Source organism: Thunnus maccoyii, chromosome 1 (genome assembly GCF_910596095.1).
Source record: "Thunnus maccoyii chromosome 1, fThuMac1.1, whole genome shotgun sequence".
In the NCBI taxonomy this organism is placed as follows: Eukaryota; Metazoa; Chordata; class Actinopteri; order Scombriformes; family Scombridae; genus Thunnus; species Thunnus maccoyii.
This window is the reverse complement of record NC_056533.1, coordinates 821178-846855: the sequence shown is the minus strand read 5'-3', so window position 1 is coordinate 846855 and position 25678 is coordinate 821178. Positions and strand designations below refer to the sequence as shown.

General features: G+C 41.1%; 1 protein-coding gene across 9 annotated transcripts in view; it reads left to right on the top strand.

Annotated features, from left to right (window-relative positions):
- The window catches only part of adamts17 (ADAM metallopeptidase with thrombospondin type 1 motif, 17), a 626422-nt gene that overhangs the window by 185506 nt on the left and 415238 nt on the right, over positions 1–25678 (top strand). For all 9 annotated transcript variants that reach the window (XR_006096576.1, XR_006096581.1, XM_042414307.1 and 6 more), the window contains exons 8-9: positions 7372–7477; positions 25418–25558. Coding sequence is in view for 7 of the 9 variants with exons in the window: in XM_042414307.1 (XP_042270241.1) it covers positions 7372–7477; positions 25418–25558 (247 nt within the window). In the remaining 2 variants the exon portion in view is untranslated. The remainder of the gene's footprint in view (positions 1–7371; positions 7478–25417; positions 25559–25678) is intronic.

Genomic DNA, 25678 nt, shown 5'->3' with positions numbered 1-25678 from the left:
CCCCACAATGTCAATACGATCACTGCATTGAAATGAAAGAGGAAGCTGCATTTTTGTCAGATGTAATGTCAGTCTTAACAGTCTATTAAACATATTGAACATGTAAGCATATTTTGCAACATAATGCAAAACGTTTATTGTCCACATTATCTGCTACTAGCAACTAAAACATCACCAACATTTTTATGGTTCTGTGAAAGCAGCTTAAAACAGCTGTAGCCTGCAGAATGTGTTTAAATAAAATGTTGCTTATCTAGCTTGTGAAAGTCTGATGTGCTTTTCAGGCTCAGGATGATTTTATATGAGACAGACAGCTGTGCAATGTCATATTTTCCTGAAGAAGCTGAGACACACTGAAACGGAGAAGAAGAAAGGAGAAGCCTTTTGGCTCATGAAGAAAAATAGTGTTTTTATGATTGATTCATGAGTCAGTAATTTTTATTTTGTAAATACATAGAGCTATGAGAAGCGGCTGTTGGTGCTTTCATTCCTTCTCCACAGGCAGTTTTCCTGATCTGCTGTATTACAATAAAAGCCCTACTGTTTACTGTCCTGTCAGATCAGCTGACCAGTTAATACACACTTTGGATCAAATGGGTGTTGCCGTCCATTAAAACACTTCCGTGCTGGATAAACCTTTGGTTCCTTGCTCTAAGCTCCTCCAGGAGGCTCCTTTCTCTCCTGGCTCTTCGTCTCCTCCAGGTGCATTTAAGGGATTGGAAGATCCTCCATGATGGCAGAGGGAGATCAGTTTCTGGGTCACGGAGGAGAGAGGACACAAGGAAGCATAGAATTAGCACCCCTGGACTGGATAAAACACTCCCTCTATCACCTCCCCCTAACCTGAGCTTAGGGATGCACCTCCTGGGCGACAACAAACCAGCAGTCATCTTTCGTGGACAGGGCATCTGCATTTCCATGGGCTCTACTAGACCTGTGCTCAACAGCAAAATTGAAGTTAAATTAATTAAAGTTTTGCAATTTCAAGAACCACCATGTGACTCGTGCATTAGTGTCTTTGGCTGTTGACACCCATTTTAGTGGTGTATTGTCGGTTACCAGGGTGAATTTTCTGCTAAGGAGATTATATTGCAACTTGGTTAAAGCCCATTTAATTGCCATAAATTCCTTCTCTATGGTTGAATAATTACATTCATGTTTTAGCAACTTATGGCTAATACAGATCACTGGGTGCTCCTACCCCCTCTGACCTGGGACAGCACAGCTCCAACCCCTATTCCGCAGGCATCGGCTTGGATGATGAATGGTTCCAAAGTTTGGTGTACTCAGCACTGGCTCTGTGCATGAAGCTTTCTGAAGGGTGGTGAATGCTTCCTCTGCTTCAGCACTCCAGGTGACATGATGTGGGTGGGTTTTTTGTGTCATCTCATGCAGAGGGGCTGCAAGGGTAGCGAAGTGAGGGATAAAACCCTGATAATAGCCCACAAGTCCCAGGAATGTTTTTACCTGTCGCTTAGTTGTTGGCCGAGGCCAGGTGGTGATGGCTTACACTTTCTGGAGTTGGGGTCTTACACTGCCTTTCCCAATAGTGTGGCCGAGGTATTCTGCCTCCTTTAGGCCAAGGTGACACATTTTGGGATTGGCTGTCAAGCCAGCTCACTGTAGGGCTTCCAGGACAGCTCTAAGGTGGCCTCGGTGGGAGGTCCATTCAGGGCTGTGAATTATATCATCTAAGTAGGCCGCTGCATACTCATAATGAGGCTGGAGTATCCGGTCCATCATCCGCTGGAATGTGGCTGGCACTCCATGGACTCCAAAGGGCAGGACCCTGTAGTGGTACAGACCATCTGGGGTTGAAAAGGTTGTCTTTTCCTTGGCTGAGTCTGTAAAGGGAACCTACCAGTATCCATTGGTGATATCAAGAGTGGACACAAAATGGCTGGGGCCTAATCGCTCGATTAGCTCATCAACTCTGGGGAAGGAGTAGGCATCTAATTCGGAAATTTCATTCAGTTTTCTAAAATCATTGCAGAATCTATCAGTGCCATCCAGTTTGGGATTCAGAAGAATTGGGCTGGACCAGGCACTGTGTGACTCCTCAATAACCCCCATTTCCAACATTTTTCTTACCTCCTCTCTGATGGCCCCCCTCTTAGCCTCTGGGATGCGATAGGGTTGGAACTTTTTTCCCTGGCTCGGTGATTATGTTGTGGATCACATCAGTGCACCCAGGCAGGTCGCAGAACACAGCCTTGATTTGGCTGGTCAGTTCTACCAAGTCTTGTCAGTGGCTGGGGGCCAGCTGAGGGCCCAAAGATAGTCAGAAGCTGGGATTTCAGTAGTCAACGATGGTATCAGAATACAGTCAGGGGTATGCCATTTCTTTAGAAGATTGACTGATCACTGATCACATCTCTATCACAGTGAATGAATCAATGTAATGCAGTAGTTGTATGGTTGTAGTCCACTATTTAATGTAACACCAGAAGAAATATTTATCTCCAGTTCTGTAGTTCTATATATCACAACTCATCATTGGTCTGTATGCATATGATTAGATATGATACATGAATGTCGTGCTGCAGTTGTGATTCAAGATTCAAGATTTAGTTTATTGTAATTTTCTTGTGTATTTCTATACACAAAAAATGAAATGCTGTTCCTCCCAGCCCACAGCAGTACAACAACAACAGAAAGAATAAAGATATACTGTTTATCTAAAAATTTGCTTTAAAAAATGATAAAAACATATAAATCCCAAGAGAAAAAGCAAAACAAATCAAACAAAACAAAACAACAAAAAAAACCGAGCAGTTAGCAGCACAGTGCATTAAAGTGCATTTAGAGATAAAAGCACATGTCTCAGTTTGATGTAGACAGCTCTTGCATGCCAACAAGTGACCAGCACTGATGGGGGAGTTATATAATCCATTTTGCTGTCCAGAGAACAAACATTAGGCAGCATGATTGTTGGAACTGCCAGTTTGTATGGGTTAACAGTTAGCCTAACTTGTACTCCTCTGCGCTTGTCCCACTTCCACGTCCTGTCTCACCGCTTGCAATGTTTCCTCTCCAGCGCAGCTCCAGGCAAGGCTGTGGTCTCCTTTGGGTCCACTGGGTGTAGCAGACCAAACACACTCAACTGATTTAGCTCTCCGAGCCAGTTTTCCTCATAGCAAAAGTCTTTATCATGAATGTCCAAAAGAAACTGATAATCATAGACATATTTCCCTTGCACTCCACATGATGACACAGATGTAGCCATAGACATGGACAAAGACACTGCATAGTCAGAACTAGGAGAGGCCACCACAAACATTGGTCGCACCACCATCATACCAGTTCATGGAGAAAGAGAGAGAGAGAATATGACCAACAAGGACCCCTTAATTTATCTTCTTGTCTTTACAAAATAACTCTTCTGTTTGCTTCCTCAGTGCAGTTTCTCCTTTGGAATATTGGTAACAGTGGCAGGTAGCAGTTGACAGATAGCTAGCTGTTTTAATTTAAAAAATATATCCATCGATGATATTTCCACTTCTGTTCTCGCTGATTAATGCTGTTAACTCTTCTTTAAAGTCTTTTCTGAAGATTATTTTAAGGTTATTTTGCAAAACGTCCCTATTTTTAGTTCCAAGGTTGAGATGTTTTCAGGAGCCCATCTCTGGTGCAGCCACCCTTTCTCATTCCAGAGAGACAAGTGAAATCCAACACTGAAGTAAAAATCTAAACCTGCTGTTTAGATCTACAGCGGGACACAGTTAACCCCCCAAATCTGAATCTGAATCTGAATTGGAGGGAAAGGCTTGAATGAGGGACAGGTGGTACAGCTCATGATGTTCATATTGACTATAGACTCCATAGCGCCCCCAAATGCATGGCCATTTTGGAACAAAGTTTCTTTGACATTCATGAAATTTGGTGGGTTCATTGCATCATTCTCGACATAATATTTTTTCAAAAAATTTTTTGCCCAACAGGAAGTCAGCCATGGATTTTGTGCATCAATTTATATTTTAAGAACACATGTTTGAGGCCTTTAGGATGCACGAAAACTCTTGAAACTTTCTACCTATGTTCAAATTAGTAAGTATTATGCTTAGTATCACAATTGGGCTTGGGCATGGCACATCAGCTTAATTACTTTTAGGATTTTTGAGATGCTAGGGGTGCTCAGAAACTCACAAAACTTTGCAAACGCATCAAAAGTGGTGTAGCTCGATATCTAATATGGGTCTTGGACATGGGTGTGGCAAAAATGGTTTGAGAGTGTCCCCTAGAAAATCTCAAAGTCAAAGTCCCCACCTTTAAATTTGACATATATGTACAAAATCTGGTAGGCAGTTGTAACATCTCCAGACTTTAAAAAAGCCTCTTGGAGCCATACCCTAAGTCCAACCAGAAGATAGCCATTTTGAATCTACTCTGCATTTTTGTCGCAAAGTGAAGCCATTGACAGGTGTCGTATTTTAATGAACTCCTTCTAGAGATTTAACCTGAGCAACTTCAAATTTGGTAGATTACATCTAAACACCTTTGTGATGCTAAATTGCAAAGCTTTTTAGTTTCATAGAACACCCTTGGCGTGGTGTGCCGGACAATTTTGTCCAAAATGTTGTTGTTGTTGTTTTTTGGGGCATTAAACAGGAAGTTGTTGTAACTCCACATCGTCCAATCTACCCCTAATTTCTCATGTTTGATAAGAGTCCAGGCCTGAACACATCTAGATGTTAATATTTAGTCATAATCATAGTGCCACCTACTGACAAGAAGTCAGCCTTATGTGACAAACATCATCCGATTTACATGAAATTTAGGCTACATGGTTTGGTCTGCAACAGCAACATGATGCAGTGTGTAGGTGTTCTCTAGTACCACACAGTGGACACAAGAAGCAATAGTTACAGACAGGTGACAAAGGAAAAACTGGTACAGGTCTGAATGCTTGACCCCTACAGTGAGGGGATCCGGTGGCTATGTTATGCTGTGGAGGGTGTTTTGCTGGCATGGTGTAGGTTCACTTGTTCCTTTAGAGTGAAGGGTTACTGCAAATCAATACAAAGTTGTTCCGAGTGATCATCTTTATCCTATGATGAAACATTTCTATCCTGATAGGAGTGGTCATTTCCAGGATGACAATGCCACTATCCATAATGCACGAGGGGTCACTGAATGCTTTGATGAGTATGAAAATAATGTGAATCATATGCTATGGCCCTCACAGTCACCAGATTTCAACCCAATTGAAAACCCATGGGAGATTTTGGACCAACACATTAGACAACACTCTCCACCACCATCATCAAAACATCAAATGAGGGAATATCTTTTGGATAAAATGTTAGAATGGTGTTCATCCCTCCAGTGGAGTTCCACAGACTAGTAGAAACATTGCCAAGATGTATTGAAACTGTTCTGGTGGCACATGGTGCCTAACACTTTATGTTGGTTTTTCATTCAATTTGTCACCTGTCTGTATCTCTTACATGCAATATCCAATATTCATGAAAATGTATATCCATGTCAGTTGCCGTCTAGTAAATTTATTGCTACATTAGTATTTCACTTATTTCGTATCGTCTACTGGCAACGGGAAGTGAATCCTAAAAGACATATAGTTCATCAAATATATACACAATCTCCAATATGTCATCTTCAGCAACACGTATTATACACAGGAAATAATATTTTATCCATTCACAGACTGTATGATAATCCTGACAATTCAAAGCCGTGTCAACAGACCTCCAATAATGATACCACTGCTGGCGCTCCCTCTGATGCGTGTGAGGTGTGAGGGCCCGTTCATCGCTGTTTGCAGCTTTAATTATTCTTCTTCTCCACAATGAATCACATTTTTTAGGGGCTCATGTGTCAGAAGTGGGGGGAAATTGTATCTTTTATAATGATTAGGCTTGAGTGTGGCCAGCAGGCTTCATAGCGTCCCCAAACACATGGCCATTTTGGAGCAAAGTTTCTTTGATATGCATGAAATTCGGTGGGATCATTGCTCTGATCATTATACCCAGAATTTTGGGGGGGAATTTTTTCGCCTAACAGGAAGTCAGCCATTTTGGATTTTTGCTTCAATTTTCATTTTATGAATACATGTTTGAGGCCTTTAGGATGCAAAAAACCTCACAAAACTTTGCAAGCATGTTCGAACTAGTAAGTATTACGATTTGATATCACAAATGGGCTTGGGTGAGGCACGGCAGCTCTATAGCTCCCCCTAATTACTTTTAGCATTTTTGAGGTGCTAGAAATGCTCAAAAACTCACAAAACTGTGCACATTCACCAGAAGTGGCAAAACTTCACCTCTAATATGAGGCTTGGGCTTGGGCATGACATAATGGCTCAATAGCGTCCCCTACAAAATTTCAAAGTCAAAGCCCCCCACCTTTAAATTTGACGAAAATTAATGAAATTTGGTTGACATATGTATCATGTCCAGACTTTAAAAAAAGCTTCTTGGAGCCATACCCTAAGTCTAACAGGAGGTCTAACAGGAATTTACTTTTCAATTTTTGCTCCATTTTTGTCATTTGCAGGCATTATACTTTGACGAACTCCACCTAGAAAATTAATCAGAGAGACTTCAAACTTGGTTGGCGTCATCTAAGGAGTTTAGCGATGAAAAGTTAACAAGATTTTGAGTTTTCATGGAATGCCCTTGACGTGCCCTGCTGGTCAATTTGCATTTTCGCCATGAAGCAGGAAGTTGTTGTAACTCCACTGAACTTTGTCCAGTCTGCCCTAAATTTCACATGCTTGATAAGAGTCCCAGCCTGAACACAACTACATATCAATATTGCATCATAGTCATACCATCACCTACTGTCAACAGGAAGTCAGCGGTCATTATGGAAAAAAGTTTGATGCTCATAAAATTTGATGGGATCACTGCTCTCATCATCCTGCCCACAATTTTTGTTTTTTATTTTTTTTTCCCGTCCAACAAGAAGTCAGCCATTTTGGATTGTGTGTGTCAATTTTCATTTTACGAACACATGTTTCAGGCCTTCTGAATGCGCAAAAACTCATGTAACTTTGCAATCATGTTCAAACTAGTAAGTATTTTGATTTGATATCACAGTTGGTCTTGGCGTTGCACATTGGCTGCAATTCGTGGACACAGGAAGTGATATTTAACTCCTTCATGCAATGTCCAATAAGAGGCCGGCCTGAAGACATCCACATGCCCACAATAAAAGCCCTTCGACTGTGATGTACCCCGACGTGCAGGAAGGTGCGAGGGCCCGATCATTGCTGCTTGCAGCTTTAATTTGACCTTGGATTTGAGAATAAACAAATTAATTATCCGAAGTGTTTCATTAAATAATCATGTAGTGTAAAACAATAATTGCAACTGTTGTTTGTGAAACTCACTTCATGTCACTGTATTACAGGTATCGCTTATCTGGGTGGCGTCTGCAGTGCCAAGAGGAAGTGTGTGTTAGCAGAGGATAATGGACTCAATTTGGCCTTCACCATCGCTCACGAGCTAGGACACAAGTAGGTTTCAGTTCAGACACTGCATGAGTTTTATAGAGGTGTATTTTGACCCATACATATTATACTGTTGCTCAATTGTTGATGTTGTTGTGAGAAAGTGTGCTAATGGTGTACAAGTGCAGGGACCAGACTTCAGCGTCCATTTGGATAAGTCTGGATGACACAATAGCAGGGGTCATGTTAGAGACTGTGGGCCCTATCTTCCTTAAATAGTGCACAGGCGCAGATGCAGATCTTGATTCCTGGTGCATGGCCCATGTGTGTGACAAACAAATTTTTAGCAATTTTCTTGACCATCAGCCTTGGTGCTCAAAGTGGAGGAGAGACTGAATACATTATTAATGGGAGAAATTCAGAATCAACAGGTAGAGTTGGTGTGAGCTTCATTAATGACCAATCACATGAGCTCCTCTCATTCCTTCTAAACGCAGCAACAGGTCGAATGGGGGAGACATGCTGAGTGAGAGAGAGAAGTTCACCTCTGTGAAGCACCTGAAGTCCCAAAATATACATTCAGGACACCCCAAATATTTATAAACATCAATCCAAATATGCTGACAATGGTAGAATGAAAATAAAGCTGATCTCATGTGTGCTGCAGCTGTTGGCATACTGGTGCTGCTGCTTATTTTGTGTACACAATTAATATAGGATAATTAATACATATAGACTATGCAGCTCTGCTCCTCCTTGGCTTATTTGAAAATCCTCATTCATGCTTTAAATATATACAATATCCTTAAATAAAAACAAATACAAAATGGGGTTTGGAAATTTGTTTGGTGGAAAACTGCATAAAGACTTGGTTGCCCCAGTGCTGGCTTCGTGCTGGTAGGAAAATAGAGCCCTGTCTGATGTGGAGTTCACTTCAGACCCTGTCACACCTTCAGCACTTCCACTGAACTATGGACCTATTGCTATGTGAGCAGTGTGGAGTGAAGGTGGAACACCTTGGAGTGGCTGTATTCAGAGTATCTAAATTCAAAGAGTTTCACTCAAGAATAACAAGTGAGCTGTATTTGGATACACAGTGAAGTGCTTTGGTGGAGAAGTTTTTGGTGTCTTTCTCCACAAACAGTCAGTAGATGAGTTCCCTAACCAATGTTTGCTGTGACGATGAACACTGGCTGTGCAGGTTACTTAAGTCAGACTGACTTCCAAACTTACCAGGAACCCCAGTTTCTGGGTTTATGGGTGAGAATCAGCATCTGTTTTGGTGAATCTGAATGTTTTAAATTGAAGAATGAAAAAAATGAAGAGATGGCAGGAAGTGGCCATTACATATGTAGTCTGAGCTATTTTCTGTAGTGTATTCTTTTTTTAGCAATAGTCAGGTTAAAAAACAAACTGTAACAGAGAAATTTAGAAGTCTTTTCAAACATTAGTAGTAGTACTATTGTTTGTATCTAAGGAATACAGCGGTGGAGAAAGGTACCAACCCTGGGAGCTGCAGTAATGATTGTGAGTGGTTAATGGTTGATGATTGATGATTAGATGCACTAGAAAGGCTGAAAAGTAAGTGGACCTTGAGTAAAGATTATGTTGTCACATATACTGATCCCAACGTCAAGAATGAACTTCATTGTTCAAATATACAGTGATGAGTAAAATCCTCAATTAGAGATGGGCAATGAAGACATATCTCTCTTATTTTAGTCTCATTTGGCCGATATGAACACTTTCTTTATTAGCATGGCGCCATGGAGAAAAGTATCACACAGACCATCAGGTCAGGGTGACATCTCTTCTGACTGAAGGCACTTTTATACTGTACAACAACAACAATGATGGTGTAAGTTTGTTGCATGTCACACAGTGCGAGATGGCTCTAATAAAATCTTATGTGTATTAAGGAGAACACGTGTTTTTCCCCTAAACATTATTCAAAAATGGCACTTAGGAAATATCCCGTCAGCCAGTGTATGTTGTGTCATTTCATGTAGTAATCTGATTGGTTGTTTTGTAGACGTGGGTCATAGCAACAGTCAAACTGTGAGAGTTGGGTCCTTGACATTGTCAGAATTGTACCAAGATTGTCTTTGGTCGATCTAGGTACACCATTTTGGATTGACAACCAAAGATTTTGCCACATTTTTCTCATTGTTGTCAACTTTTGTGTCAGACAGCCCAAAGTCTACTTTCACATCAAAGCCCTGTACTGGGAAACCTTGGAAGTGGCTCCAAGTTCTTATCAGTAAGTTAATGCTCACATACAGAAACTAAGGAGAAGGTACACATACAGTGCTGCTTGAAAGTTTGTGAACCCTTTAGAATTTTCTGTATTTCTGCATAAATATGACCTAAAAAGTGATCAGATATTTACACAAGTCCTAAAACTAGATAAAGGGAGCCCAATTAAACAAATGAGACAAAAAAAAATTCTTTTTTTCATTTATTTATTAAGGAAAATTATCCAATCTTACATATTTGTGGGAGGCAAAAGTATGTGAACCCTTGCTTTCAGTAACTGGTGTGACCCCCTTTTACAGCAATAACTTCAACCAAACATTTCCGGTAACTGTTCTTGGAAGAATTTTAGCCCGTTTGTCCTTACAGAATGGTCTCAACTCAGGGATGTTGGTGGGCTTGTCAACATGAACTACATGCTTCAGGTCCTTCCACAGCATTTCTTTAGGATTAAGATCAGGAATTTGACTCGGCCGTTCCAAAACATTATCTTTCTTCTGCTTTAACCGTTCTTTGGTAGAACGACTTGTGTGTTTAGGGTCATTGTCTTACTGCATGACTCACTTTCTGTTGAGCTTCAGTTCACAGACGGATATCTTGACATTTTCCTGTAGAATTGGCTGGCACAACTCAGAACTCATAGCTCCATCAATGATTGCAAGCTGTCCTGGTTCAGAGGCAGCAAAGCAGCCCAAACCATGGTACTACCACCACGTTTCACAGATGGGTTAAGGTTCTTATGCTGGAATGCAGTGTTTGCTCATTACCAAACATAACGCTTCTCATTCAAGCCAAAAAATTCACTTTTGGTCTCATCTATTCACAGAACATCGTTCTAATCACTTTCTAGCTTATCCACGTGGTCTTGAGCGAACGGTAGATGGCAGCAATGTTCTTTTTGGAGAGTAGTGGGTTTCTCCTTGCAACTCTGCCATGCACACCATTGATGTTCAATGTTCTCCTGATGGTGGACTCATTAAAGAGGACCTATTATGCTCTATTTTTTTTTCTGGACTCCACTAAAGTAGCTCTGTATGATTCAAAGTTCAAAAAACTCCTTATCCTTTACTGGCCCTTCATGCAGCCCCTCAATATACACAGTTGCTCTTACACTCCATTTTAGCTCCTGTCTTTTTAAGGCCCCCCCCTCCATATCAGACTTGTGTAACTTTACTGTCATTGCAAACCAAACATTTCCTGCTTTACTGCTTCAAATTACGTATCTGATATGTGCACGTAGCAGATGTCCATAAAAAGAAATCTGTCTAGAACTGACGTCAGCTCGGGCAGAAAGTAGAAAAAACCGTTGCAAATTTAGCTTCAGAGCAGCCTGAAGCTGCTGCTTTTTGCTCACAGGGATTACAGCTACATACGTTTACCTTGTTATATGACACGTCGGCCACTTTTAACATGAATATCCAATATTGTGACATTATATAAATGTCTGAAAATAAGGAAAAGCATAATACCTCCCCTTTAACATCGACTGTAGCCACTGCAAGAGAGACCTTTAGTTTCCTAGACGTTACCCTGGGGTCCGTTGTGGCCTCCAGGACTATTACGTGCCTACTCTTGGTGTGATCTTTGTTGTTCAGCTGCTCCTGGGGAGGGTAACAATGGTGTTGAATGTCCTCCATTTGTACACGGTCTGCCTGACAGTCGACTGGTAGAGTCCAAACTCTTTCGAAATGGTTTTGTAACCTTTTCCAGCCTGGTGAGTATCAGCAACTCTTCTTCTAAGATCCTCAGAAATATCCTTTGTTTGAGTCATACACTTCCACAAACCAGTGTTGTGAAGCTCAGAGTTTGACAGTGAAGACCCAGATTTCTCTTCTTTAAATAAGGTAGGGCCTCCCAGACTCACACGTGATTGTCATCTCATTGATTGAAACAACTGACTGTAATTTCCCCTTCAAATGAATTGATAATCCTAGGGGTTCACATACTTTTGCCACGCACAAATATGTAACATTGGATCATTTTCCTCAATAAATAAATGAACAAGTGTAAGTTTTTGGTCTCATTTGTTTATCTGATGTCTCTTTATCTAGTTTTAGGACTTGAATGGAAATCTGATCACGTTTTAGGTCATATTTATGCAGAAATAGAGCAAATTCTAAAGGGTTCACAAACTTTCAAGCAGCACTGTATATTCTTTCCATACCCTCTAAAGCACATTTTATAAATCTTTAATCTAAATATTATATAAGGAAAGCATATAGACATAGCAACACAGGTAAATTTTCACACATACAGGATACTGTATACTTAAGAAATGGTAAAATATGGGTTCTGGACTTGGAGTGAGGGCAAAAAACTGACTGGACATCCATGTGAGCCAAGCTCAGCTGATCACTTCACTTGTGGCAATAAAATGTATGTTAAAGCTGAAAACCTATCTCTTTGCAGTCTGCACATAAAGCCCTCATTGAGAGCCCAGTTACACAGAAAGAATGCCAAGCTCACCTGGAAATCATGCCAACATGTATCAATATTTGTAGCAGCTTTGTGGCTGTGCCAGACCCACTAGGAGTTATCACAGCTTTGCTCTAGCCTCGGGGAGCAGGAAAGGTAACAATCTTGTACACCCTGTGTCTGACTGCCCATGTACATGTACATTATGGAAGTAGTGTTACATGAGTATACACACTGCCACTTCCACACACACACCCACCCACCCACACACACACACACACACACACACAGAAGGAATTATTGTCTAGTGTGTCAAGTAGCTATTAAGCACTAGGGTGCTTGTATAATCAGGCTGGCAATATATGGAGTATATGGAGTTTTAAATGGGACTATGTTTCAGAGGCACAACACTAGATTGTATGGGATGAAAATACACATTTATACACACACTACACTATACTATATATACATGTATAGATAAACACATCTTATCAGGTGCAATCACAAAGTTATGGCTAATAAGTACTAAACACAAAGTACAACTGAGGCTGACAGGAATGTCATTTTTTGTCATTATTTTTTGTAGGTATTTGGGTATTAACCAGAGTATTGCACAAATTTAAATTTTGGATAATGGAGCCAGATGAAAAGTCAAACGATTATTACAGTTCATCCTGAAATGACATGAGTGTCTTTACCAAATTTCATGGCAATCTATCTAGTATTTGTCAAGACATTTTACTCTTAACCATAAATGTCAACGTGGCGCTAGCGACGAGCTCAGGGGATTGCCAAAGTCAGTAGGATTCATTCTCTGGGGGACATGAATGTCTTTATAAGATTTCACTCATTCAGCAATCCATTATATAGTTGTTGAGATATTTCAGTGTTGGACCAATGTGGCAGACAAACCAACAGACTCACAGGGGGCAGCTGTGGCTCAGGAGGTAGAGCAGGTCATCCACTAATCGAAAGACTGGCGGCTTTATCCCTTCTCCCAGCTGCATGTTGAAGTGTCCTTGGGCAAGATACAGAGCCCCAAATTATAAGTGTATGTGAATGCACTAGATTCTCCTCCTGATAAGCAGGTTGGCACCTTGCATGGTAGCCCCTGCCATCAGTGTAAGAATATGTGTGTGAATGGGTGAATGTTGCCTTGCAATGAGTGCTTTGAGTGGTCGGAAGACTAGAAAGGCACTATATAAGTGCAGTCCATTTACCATTCCATTTATACTGCTATTCCTTGAGCCATGCTGCTAGCATGGCTAAGAACAGAAACACAATGCTTACTAGGGACACAAAACACCTGTCTTCTCTAATACCAGTGACACACATTATTCCTTGTGGATTTGAATAGCCTGAGGCAGTGTGGACGTCACTGGTACAGTCCTGTATAGTCTGAGTGCAGGGAGGTCTGGATGTGTGGATTCTGTTTAAGGTTGCTTTCACACTTCTTCTGTTCAGTTGCAGACTTTTAGTTCTGGTGTTTCATGCTCACACTGACTTATAATGAACCAAGAAAGTTATACAGACTGACATAACTCTTTTATGTGCACGGTTTGGGTGATGTTATCCTGCCTGTCATCCTCATCAGTGCTATATGGGAAATCAAAGTCATGCAGAACTTTACTGTACCTGATGTGATTACTTATGGTGTCACAAAGAAAAAATTCACCAAGAAATAATTGATAATGAGCATTATAAGTCCAGACTACATTTGGACCTCATATGTCATAAATAATGAACAAGTAGAAACAGGATGAAAAAGAGTAATTTTGTAGTGTTATATTACTTTGGGGATAGTGGTTGCTATGTTTCACTCATATTTTAAAGAGGAACTGATAAAATACACAACACATCTGATCCCTTCACAACCGTGCATACGTTACCATGGTTATCATATAATATGAAAACAAACTTCACATACATCATTCTGTACAGTGAAGCTGAAACTTTCAAATTAAGGGCGTTTTTACACCTGCGCTTTTTTTCAACATATTACGTTGTATTTGGCCAGTGGACCTTCTGTAGGACCATCTTCATGTGTTTAAGTCCCCCCCACCCCCAAGAAATCCCTGGGACACATTTTTCCATTGCTTGTTTCATTCATAATACACCGGATAAATATGGACCAAACCATATTCCATGTCAGGTGCAGAGACAGGAGCAAATCAATGTCGTCTGGAGATCAACAAGTACAGCTGTAGCAGCTCCTCTTCTTCTTCTTTGGGCTTTATTGCGGTTACCAACCAGCTTATAGGTGCATTCAAAGTTTTCTCTGAACTACCAGAATGTATCCCTCTGCCACAGGTCAGTGAGGAGCTTCAGAAACAAAAAGGAATTTTGTACTAAACATTCTGTAACTTTGGAATATAGTGACTCGATTTAGCTAACTGAGATTGATGAAGCTTCATTTTAGTGTCAGCTGAACTTTGGAAAGCATATTTGGACAGAATGACGGCTGTGGATTTTGGCCCTCATTTCTTACAGTGTAGTCGCTGTTGTAGAAATACTGAGCGATGGTCAGCACCTCAGTGGAGAAAGTGCACACAAGCCTTTGATGTAATCCGGAAAATGTTTATTGAAAACACTTGGCCAAGCGGAGAACTGAAACAGTAAACATCAAGGTGTTGTTCTACACTCTTCACTAGTTTCTAAACAAGGAACTGCACTTTACCCATGTTAGTTCAGGTCATGTTGCATGGAACCCAGGTCACCGTCAGCACATTCTGGTTTCAATGTCAGATTATGCCAATGGAATCTACGCATTCACCTATCTGTGTTGTCTAGGAAGGCCCCCTCCGACCTTGGTAACCATGGCAACGCCAATTTACCCTTTATCAAAGAGGCTTTCGCTTCCCCAAACAGCACAATCCGAGTCTCAAGGAGAGGAGAGAATGTCTCCTTCTACTTAAGAATTATAGTGTGACCTCGAGGCCCATGATTGACCCAGTGTAACCCAATTTGTATCCCCTAAAGATGGAAAATTCCATAACAGTCACGTTCCAATAAAATAGTGTCAGGGTCAGTGACTAGGACTCATTTCCACCTACATATTGATATGTCAGTTCTGTATTAAGACAGACTTGAAAAGACCCAAACCTATCCCAGTTGGACAGCTGGACACTGATCTATTCCCTCTGCTTTGAAGGCAGTGAACTCTCCTCTGCAGTGGATGTGGACGAGTATGAGTCCTAAAATGTAATTTTTTATAGCTTTCATTTCAACCAATGGAAAACTGTCTGCACTTGTAATTTATTAGTTTCTAAGTCTGTGCCTGGAGTTCAGACTAGGCTGTTGTTGTTTTTCATTTGCAAATGTAGGTCATGGTTTTTGGAGGAAACGCACACACACTAACTGTTTCCAAGTGAAGTCCTCCCTGTTTGAACACACACACTCCTTCCTCTATCACTCTCTCTATGTCTCTCACACAGCCATGCATTTAGTGTGCATATGCACGTTGGGTAAGAGATGCTTCCTGTCAGAGCTTCCCTCAGGCTCTGAATCTCCTCTATCAATATGTTGCAGGTGTGTTACTGTTAGATGTATTGCTGGTTGGAGAGAATTCACTACACTCTTCTGCTTTTATATTGTGTTGTAAGTGTCTGTAGTGAGCTGTGGGTTTACAGTTTTTCTTGGTTGCTCTGGCACAATTCTCAAATGAAAATCAGGATTTTCAAAACACTGTTTTGAATTATCTAGTTCCAAATCTCTCACAACGGTACACGCATTTCTTGCTGCTTTCACATTGAATTTAAATGTTAAAGGGTAACTACACTGTTCTGGCTCTGCCAGTTATTCAATGTTTTTTGATGACTGCTGCTGGTCACTTACCATAGTGCCGTGTTTGAGCATTCACTTCCTAGCTTCTGTGTGACAGGAAGTTAGTCTGAGTAACCTGAAAATGGCATGTGTGCTCCAGTGAAGCTGATGTGTGTAATCCTTCGCCATCCTTCTTTCATAGCCCTTGAGAAGGCATTACCTGTGAGTTTATCTTTATCTGTATCTTTGATATGAGCACATTCTTTTGACCAGATTTATGATAACGATGTCTGCTGGATATGATAGGCAGCTGGATATGAAGATTTAACTAGCTTTAGTTTCATACATGTGTTGTAGCATCTATGTATGTTGCCAGGTATTATAAGGATACAGTACCATTATATTGATTAATCCTCAATGTAATGGCATTGCTCATATTGTAATGTTTCTGCATTCATATTTGATATACATAATGCATTCAGTCACTTAATTTAGCTAGCCTTTGTGAGTTTGTGTATACAATATAGCCTAGACAGATGGGCTACATTACATAAATACTCTAGTACTTACCTTGTTTAATACTTGCCTGGTGTATATCCATGCTTATGTAATAATGATGTGATGTAAGTGATACTTACCAGTACTACTGTTATTTTTCAGTTTCACACTGCTCATGTAAGTAAAGCATCACAACATCACGTTGTGGTCCTGGGAGTTACTGTATGGTATAATATATATAATGGGTTTTTTTCCAATAATACATATATTGTGTGTAAAAACTTCATTTTCTGCTCAAAATTAGCTGATTTGTGTCCATTATGACCCGGAGCTGTGGTGCAGATGACGTATATAAAAGTTGACAATTTTCCTCAGTTGGAGATGGTGGGTTGGGTGGATGGAGTCTATAACCCAACAGTGGATTTTGCCACAGGACACTGCTGTTCATTTCCTGTTTCCAACCACGAGTCCCATTTTTCAAGCATGAGTTGGGACAATTTGTAAAAACCCTAACTACGATCGTCCCCTATCCTTCACCCCATGGTTATTATTGTGGCCATGATGATGAAGGGCGCCTGACTTTAAAGAAGTAATATCTTTAACTAGGGCTGCAACTAACAATTATTTTCATTATTGATTAATTGATTAGTTGTTTGGTCTATAAAATGTTAGAAAATGATGAAAAATGTTGATCAGTTTCCCTTGTTTCTCTTGTTTACTGTCATAGAGAGAAGAAACCAGAAAATATTCACATTTAAGAAGCTGGAACCAATTTGAACAGTTTTTCTTAAAAATGACTCAGAATGATTAATTGATTATAAGAATAATTGGCAATTAATTTAATTGTTCAATTCAATTCAGTTTTATTTATATGGTGCCAAATCACAACAAAAGTCATCTCAGGGCACATTTCACATAGAGTAGGTCAAGACCATACTCTTTAATTTACAACAAGACCCAACAATTCCCCCATGAGCAGCACTTGGTGACATCAGTAAGGAAAAACTCCCCTTTAACAGGAAGAAACCTCAAGCAGAACTAGGCTCTAGGTGGGCGGCCATCTGCTTTGAGTGGTTGGTTTGAGAGAGAAAGAAAGAGAAGGGGGAGACACAGAGAAGCAGAACAACAACAGCAATAACAACAACAACAACAATAGATACATGACTAGCAACAACAAACAGCAGCAACAGCTGAAGAAGGACATCCCAAGGCCACGGGCAAGAGCCTGGCTTCCTGCGGATGAGAAAGCACAAAGAATTCCAGGGAAGAAGTCAAGCTAGTAATATGCAGTAATGGTATATGAATACACACAGATGGAGAGGAGGAGGAGGAGGAGAGAGGAGCTCAGTGCATCATGGGAAGTCGCCCGGCAGTCTAGGCCTATAGCAGCATACTAAGGGCTGGTCCAAGGCGAGCTTGGTCGGCCCTAACTATAAGCTTTATTAAAGAGGAAAGGTGTAAGCCCACTCTTAAACATAGAGAGGGTGTCTGCCCCCCGGACTAAACCTGAAGATGGTTCCACAGGAGAGGAGCCTGATAGCTGAAGGCTCTGCTTCCCATTCTACTTTTAAAGACTGTAGGAACCACCAGTAAGCTGCATTCTGGGAGCACAGTGTTCTAGTGGGATAATACGGTACTATGAGCTCTTTATGAGTTATGATGGTGCCTGACCATTAAGAGCTTTGTAAGTTAGGAGAAGGATTTTAAATTCAATTCTGGATTTTACAGGAAACCAATGTAGCGAAGCTAAAATGGGAGAAATGTGATCTCTTTTTCTAGTTTTAGTCAGTACACGTGCAGCTGCATTCTGGACCAGCTGGAGAGTCTTTAGAGACTTGTTAGAGCAGCCTGATAATAAGGAATTGCAATAATCCAGCCTAGAAGTAACAAATGCGTGGACTAGTTTTTCTGAATCTTTTTGGGACAGGATGTTCCTGATTTTTGCAATATTATGTAAGTGAAAAAAGTCAGTCCTTGAAATTTGTTTTATGTGAGAGTTAAAGGACATATCCTGATCAAAGATAACTCCCAGATTCCTTACGGTGGAGCTGGAGGCCAGGGTAATGCCATCCAGAGTAGCTGTGACGGGGCGCCGGTGAACGCTCCGTCATGCCCTAACTGGCATGCGTTTCTCTCTCTCTTGGCCAGAGACAGAGCGCCGGTGCCGGGAGCGCACAGCGCACCCACTGTTCCTGCGGAGCCATGCTCCGGTTAAAACTGTTTCTTGCAGGCCCGCACTTTTGTCCCGCAGTCCTGCACTTCCACAAACTTTTCCCCTATGTCAGAACTCTTTTCTTCACGCTAGGCGTTCGAGGGTGCAGACTCGGCGCTGACGCAACACACACACATACACACTTACCTGCTGCCGCTGCCTCTGGTTGCCTCTGGGCATGGGCCAAACTGAGGCACTTCCTGGACACACCATGAATAGCGCTTGGTGGCACGCTTAAGAGGGTCATGTGACCGTGGACCATACCATTAACATTGAATGGACTGATATTTTATGATTTATTCTGGTTTGGGGGTATTTGGCCATAGCTGTATGGAGGGCGATTAGTGCCATTTTTCCTTTATGCGAAGTGTATCATTGATTTCTGAATTTATGTTTGTTGTGTTGCTAAATTTGACCGTAGGACGCTATAATTTGTTAATTGGTTTGCCCGGGGGAGAGGCTAAGAGTATATAAGGGGAGCTCTGCTCATTTAGGGATGTTGGGTTTTTGGTTCTTGGCCGAGTAGCAATGTGGGTGACGAGCTGCCAGTGTGACACCTGTCTTGTAAATACTTTTTTTTGTTATTGGTTTTTTTCCACCTCTGCACTGTAAATATTTTTGCCACTCGTTTGGAAACTTGGTGTGAATGAAAAATCACCACACTGAAGTTTTCTCGTCGTCTGAGCCATCATTGGTACCTCCTTGAAAGCGAACCCGCGACAGTAGCTATATCACTAGATAATGTGTTTCTAAGGTGTAGGGCCAAACACAATAACTTCAGTTTTATCTGAGTTTAGTAGCAGAAAATTGCAGGTCATCCAGGTCTTTATGTCCTTAAGGCATGCTTGGAGTTTAGGTAATTGTTTGGTCTCATCTGGCTTCATTGATACATATATTTAGGTATCTGCATCGCAGTGAATATTGATGGAGTGTTTCCAAATAATATTACCTAAAGGAAGCATATACAAGGTGAATAATATTGGTCCAAGTACAGAACCTTGTGGAACTCCGTGTCTAACTTTTGCCTTCATGGAGGATTCATCATTAACATGTACAAACTGAAATCGGTCTGATAAATAGGACTTAAACCAGCTTAATGCAGTTTCTTTAATGCCAATTAAATGTTCCAATCTCTCAAGTTTCCATTGGCCGTGCTGCCTACTCAGAGCCCACAGTAGACTGTAACAGTAGTCAGAAACAACTGAAGTTGTGACAAGATGTTGGCGAAGACTATTTCAAGATAAACATCATATACAGAGTGAAATAGTAAGTAGCAAGCTCCAATATGAATTTGTGGCAAATGATGGTCTATGTAGCGAGTTATCAAGTTGTTACTCATTTGTTACTTGCTTAACGTTCGCTGACTCAAGGTTTAAGTGAGGAAAAGACAAGAGGATAGGCCATATAACACTAACGTTATACGGTGGAAACAGTTACAGTGATTAACCGCTTATATGGATCAAAAAGCTCAGGACAGAATCATTCCTATACAATTACTGTTTAAATAATTCACTTATAGTAATCAATAGTCTGCTTACAATGTTCATTTTGGGTCTTTTCATACATGAAAACGTGGAGGAAATAAATGAAATTACGGTAACTCTATTTTCATTTTTTACCTTACTCCCATGATACACATATGATATTGTAATTAGCGGCTGTGGCACCATTATCAGGGGTGTGGAGGTGCAGGGTGTGGGTGTTTATTTGTAACCACTGTGAAACAATCAGAATATAATGTTTTCTTCCTCTCATTCACTGGCTTTCACACTACCACTGCTCGCTCTCACACTCATCCACTCTATAGCTCACTTGACTACTGCTACTCTCTCTCTCTCTCTCTCTCATCTGAAAATGAGTCAGGAAGGCGTCAGCAGGGAAACAAGCGTTTGAAACAGCTGTACTGTATTTTGAAACAGCTACAGTTAATAGCGAAGCTTCGATTTCATTATTTTTTTATTCATATAATAAATATACAAATGTCAATCAGATGGTAATCTGCATGAGAAATAAAGAAAAAGAAAAAAAAATCAGTTATAATAATCATCAGCTTACAGTGATTAATTTGACCCAGATGGACATGATCACTATAAGCGGTTTCCACTGTACCAACTAGCTGACGAGCCAGCCAGCCAAAGTGTGAAGAGCAACAGAGATAGAAATAATGTTATTGACAGCTCTTTACATACTTTGCATATATATGCATCTTAAGTATTTGGTTTCATAACAATCATGTCAGTAGGCATAGACTGTTGTTTATAATCAGTTAATGTCAGTGAAAAGGTCACATTGTGTTGATCATAACGCAATATATATATAAAAAAGGCGGCTGCTCCACCGAAGGCCAGTCAGGTGAGAAGATTTTGCCAGTTCAGACAAATACAAATTTAAACTGGCTGATCAATCATTAAGCCTTGTGTTCTTGTCAATCTGAGTTTAATAAAATAACGTGTTACTGAAAACAGGCGAGGAGAGGGAGAGGAGGAAGATGAGGAGACTGACAGGGCTGAAGGAGCAGGTCTGATGGAGGTTAGTGATCAAGAAGAAAGTGAGTGGGAGTTGTTTAAACTTTCAGTTAAAATCAATACTGAACTTATGACATAGGCCTATTATTCATACTAGGCATAAACTAGCCTAAATGATTTTATGACATTTTTAGTTTTAGAGGTTCACATTTCAAACATCAGTCTGTGTATGAATAACATACTTAGGACCTGCAACTTATCTAAGAGAGAGTAGATAGCATTCCTTGACAAAAATACCTTTGCTTGATCTGTGCCTGTTGTAAAGTCATATTAGATCTGTGCCTATTACAAAGAGAAGAGACAGATCTGTTGTGTTGATTTTATACCTATTGCTACTCTAAAAAATCATGACAAACAGACATTTTGGGGCTATTTAAAAAAAAAGCTCCTTCCAACCCCCACTGGTAAAGGCTTAGCCCCCCCAAACATAAATCTCTAGTGACGCCCCTGTTGACTACTAATCAATTAATCAACTAACTGTTGCATCTCTAAATTTGACTCACAAGTAGTTTTTGTGCCTAAACCTAACCAGACCTTAACCACAGTGTATTTGGTTGTTTAATTTGGAGGACTTCTTGTCCTAATCACAAAACATGACCTGGAACACTAAAATGGTATGGTGGGTAGTGCTGCATGTCCAGCAGATGTTTCCGTTGGCTGCAGTGAGTGCCTTCTTCTCCAGTTCTCTGTTGCATTTTTTAAATATGCTGGGAGGGAGGGAGCTAGCAAAAATTGAGTGTGTATTACCCTTTGAAGTATAATTATCTTCATTTGATGTAGTGAAAAAAAATGAATTTCACTGCTGTCCTATATTACTGTCAGATGTGTTCATCAATATGCTCACTGTGTAAATTTTACGCATGCAAAATATTCAAGTTAAAGTCTATGTAACATCTGCTGAGCAGCAGCAACAGCATCCTCAGCTTCCACAAGTGATAATTACAGGATACTACTAGATGTTTGTACTTGCCTGTTTGTACTTTCAGATATCAGCCTTATTTTACTGTTTCTTGATCGCTGTCAGCCTTAAGGCCATATTCAGACCAGATCAGGCATTGCGGCTCACCGCTGAAGGGTTGAGTGGAAGTGTGTGGGGGTGTGGACATGTTTATCTGTGTTCTAGAACGTAACCGCTGTGAAACAATCAGAAAATAACGTTTTAGTGATCTGATTCAATGGCTTTCTCGCTACCAGCGCCCCCTCTCTTCATTCATTCTCCAGCTTGCTCGACCACAGCTGCTCTCTCTCACTCTCTTGCTGGTGCACTCAGCTCTCTCTGTCCTTTCCTCATCTTTTTTAAAATGAGTCGAGAAGCTGACAGAAAAGTCTAACTTTACTTTTGACGTTATCAAACAAAGAGAAATATCCTCCTGTCCTCCTAGTAACGTCTTTGTACTCTCTCATGGCAGAGTTTACAGCTCTGACCATTCTGATCTCTGGCTGTGATTGGCCACCGCAGCCTTCAGCGGCAGTGACGTCAAGTTCATTTCTCCAAAAGTTGACTCTGGCCCCGACTTCCAGCCAGTGCGGTGCTGCTATTGTCTCGCCAATATGTAACTATATTGTTATCAACAGAACTAAGACATATACCAGCAGCTATTGAATTTTCGTGTTGTCTGAAGATGATGTGGATTATAACGTAAATCAGTCTAATGCTAGCTGTTAGCAACTACATATTAGCACACAGCTGCTGTAGGTTAAGATATTGACATCACAGAAATAAGATGAGCTGGATGCACAGAGAGGTCTGTCACAACCAGAGTTTACACTAGACTTTTTTTGATGGCCAGTATAGCTGTTAATATTCCAGAATTCTGGCTGTACAGAACAACTTATGGACATATGTATTTAAATAGTGTTGTAAATGTAAAATTGAGATTATTGAATGCTAGCCCGCTAGTCCACTAGGTGGCACTGTGATACTGAGGTAGTGGCCAGTTGAGAGTTAGGCACATAGACGAAGAAACCAATTAGTGCTGAGCAATGTAAATGTTGTAACCCAGCTGCACACTTCCTTTGCCAGGAAATAAAACTCCTTCCTGTTCAACGCGAAGCCTCCCATAAGTTACTACCGTAGCCATATAATAGCCTATATGTAAACAGAATAAAACATAAAAACACAAACGCTATGATCCAATAAATGTATTTTAGTCAGCAGAATGAACTCTTCACAAACTTTGCAAACTGAGCATATAGGCTACAACAATAGGCTACATCCATTTGATACAGTAGATCACAGTATCCTCATCCCTCGCCCAGAGCACTGTGTTGGTATTAAAGGTACTGCTCTGGAGTGTTTCAGGTTGTATTTATCTGACAGAAGTTTCTCTGTCAGCTTAGGTGACTCTGTATCCTCAGCGCCTCTCCCTTGTGGAGTCCCTCAGGGTTCTATTCTCAGCCCAATCCTATTTTCACTCTACTTGCTCCCCCCTATTGTCCATTTTAAGAAAATATGGCATCTCATTCCATGCAGATGACACGCAGATTTATTTTCCTTTGAAATGGAATGAAACAAACTATTAAGAATCACTGTTGGACTGTCTCAAAGACATCAAAGATTAAATTGGCCTTAAATTTTTTAAGTTTTAATCAGAACAAAACTGAAGCTGCAGCTCTGCCACCACCTTCACCTGCTGCGTTCTCCCTGAGCCTGCCTCTCATTGGGGCCGGGGAAAATTAAACCTCCTACTGATCAATTACTTAATTACTCAGTTATTTAACTGTGGCGCACCGGGCTTGCCCGTGTGTTTCACTGTGCTAGTGCTGGAAGTAATGTTATCTGAGAAAAAACAGTAAGACTTTTTGGAGTTACGTTAACTGCTGTTGAGCCAAAGCACAGGGCTGTTGCTGGAGTGTGCACCAGCTTTTGAATCTCATGCCACTCTTAGTCACATGACCAAACACTTAGTGACTCTCTCAGTGTCTTAACAGCAGAGGCAAAACCAAACCTTTGCATAATATAAGTTTATATTGAAGTTGTCTTGTCAACATATCTTATAGGTCACACAATATTAGGCTATTTCATATACTATTAATGAATTTATTTATTTGGCAATCAGCATGTTTCCCATTGGACATTCTGGCCATTGATACTTTAATCTGCCAGACCCTGGTCACAACAGTAAGTGCTGAGGGTGGAATCCACGCGCCCCAGGATTCCACCGGGCGCGTGTGTGCCGCGTTCCAGCTCCAACGCGGTTTTGCCTCTGCACAGCACCCTATTCCACCGAGAGTGTGTCAGAGATGGGGCGTCTTCACTGTGGGGAAGCCTTCCACTGTTTAAAATCAGTTGCACTCCTACTACAGTAATTACGGCAGCCTAGTCAAAGCTGATAAAGTTCCTTAAGGCTACCATAATTACTGCAGTAGCAGGGCAACTAAACTGCCCAATTTTGTTAACTTGCTCAGCTTTCGTTGATTTGGTCATTTTCCTTGCTATGGTTAAGTAGGCTACGTAGTTAAATGGTTTCTTTATTCATCTGTTTTAATTGCGTTTATTGTTGATATACGACCAGGAGTCTGCACGGGGTGTTTTATTTTGAAAATTGGCCGGATGCTCAATGCTGTTTCTGTGTCTGAGTTCCTGCAAAGATTGATCTGCTCTGTGCTGCTTGACGCGGCTTCCGTAAAAAATAGACGAGGCACCTATCTTTAGCGGAGCGGAGTGGAGAGCCGCTCCTGGGACGCTTCTGAAACGTGCCGCGGCGCGCCTGGTGGAATCGGATACATTGACTAGAGTGGCCGCGATCAGCTGCAGCAGCCGCGTCGGAGCCGGAACGCAGTGCACACGCGTCCGGTGGAATTCAGGGGTAAGTTACAATAGTGCGGTACCCTCACTGCAAGGTAAACTAACCATTACGGTAACTGATCCACTGAAAAAAGAGCTCCAAATATTTCCAAATATCTCCAAATCTTGTTGCGTCAACTCGTTTTATTGAAGACTAGCACCGCAAACGAAGCTCTGCTAACTTGGTTATAAACACATTCAATTTCTTTTAAGTTCTTCACAATAAAAGCCTTGCCTAGTTTGTCAGCAGAAAGCTTTTAATATGAAGCAGCAGCAGCAGGAAATGGAGTTAGATCTAGGTAAATACTATTTTTTGCGGGTGATCGTACCCGCTCAAACCAAGTTACATAGTGCAAGAACAGGCCTTTGGGGTGCGGAGTGGGAATGATAGAGGCACCATTCTCCCATTTTCAACATACTCAAACACAAATTAATTATATTTTTGTGCTACTGTTGCACTATGTTTTAGCATGTTACAGATAACTGGCTTGTTTAAGAACCAGCTCTTTTGCTCTCTGGCACAAAGTGTTTATGTATCCATGTCTTGCCCTCAGCATGGGAATGAGCCATGATGATGACCATGCCACCTGCACTGGGCACTCCCACATCATGTCTGGTGAATGGGTCAAAGGAAGAAACCCCAGCGACCTGTCCTGGTCTCCCTGCAGCCGCGATGACCTGGGGAACTTCCTCAGGTGAGAGAGCTAGATGCAGGCTACTGTTGATATTTATCATGAAGACTTTTATTTTACCCCTGTGCTGTAATGAACTGTGGTTTCGCTGTTGGCCTCTGCTTTCCCTCCCAGTTGTGGGCA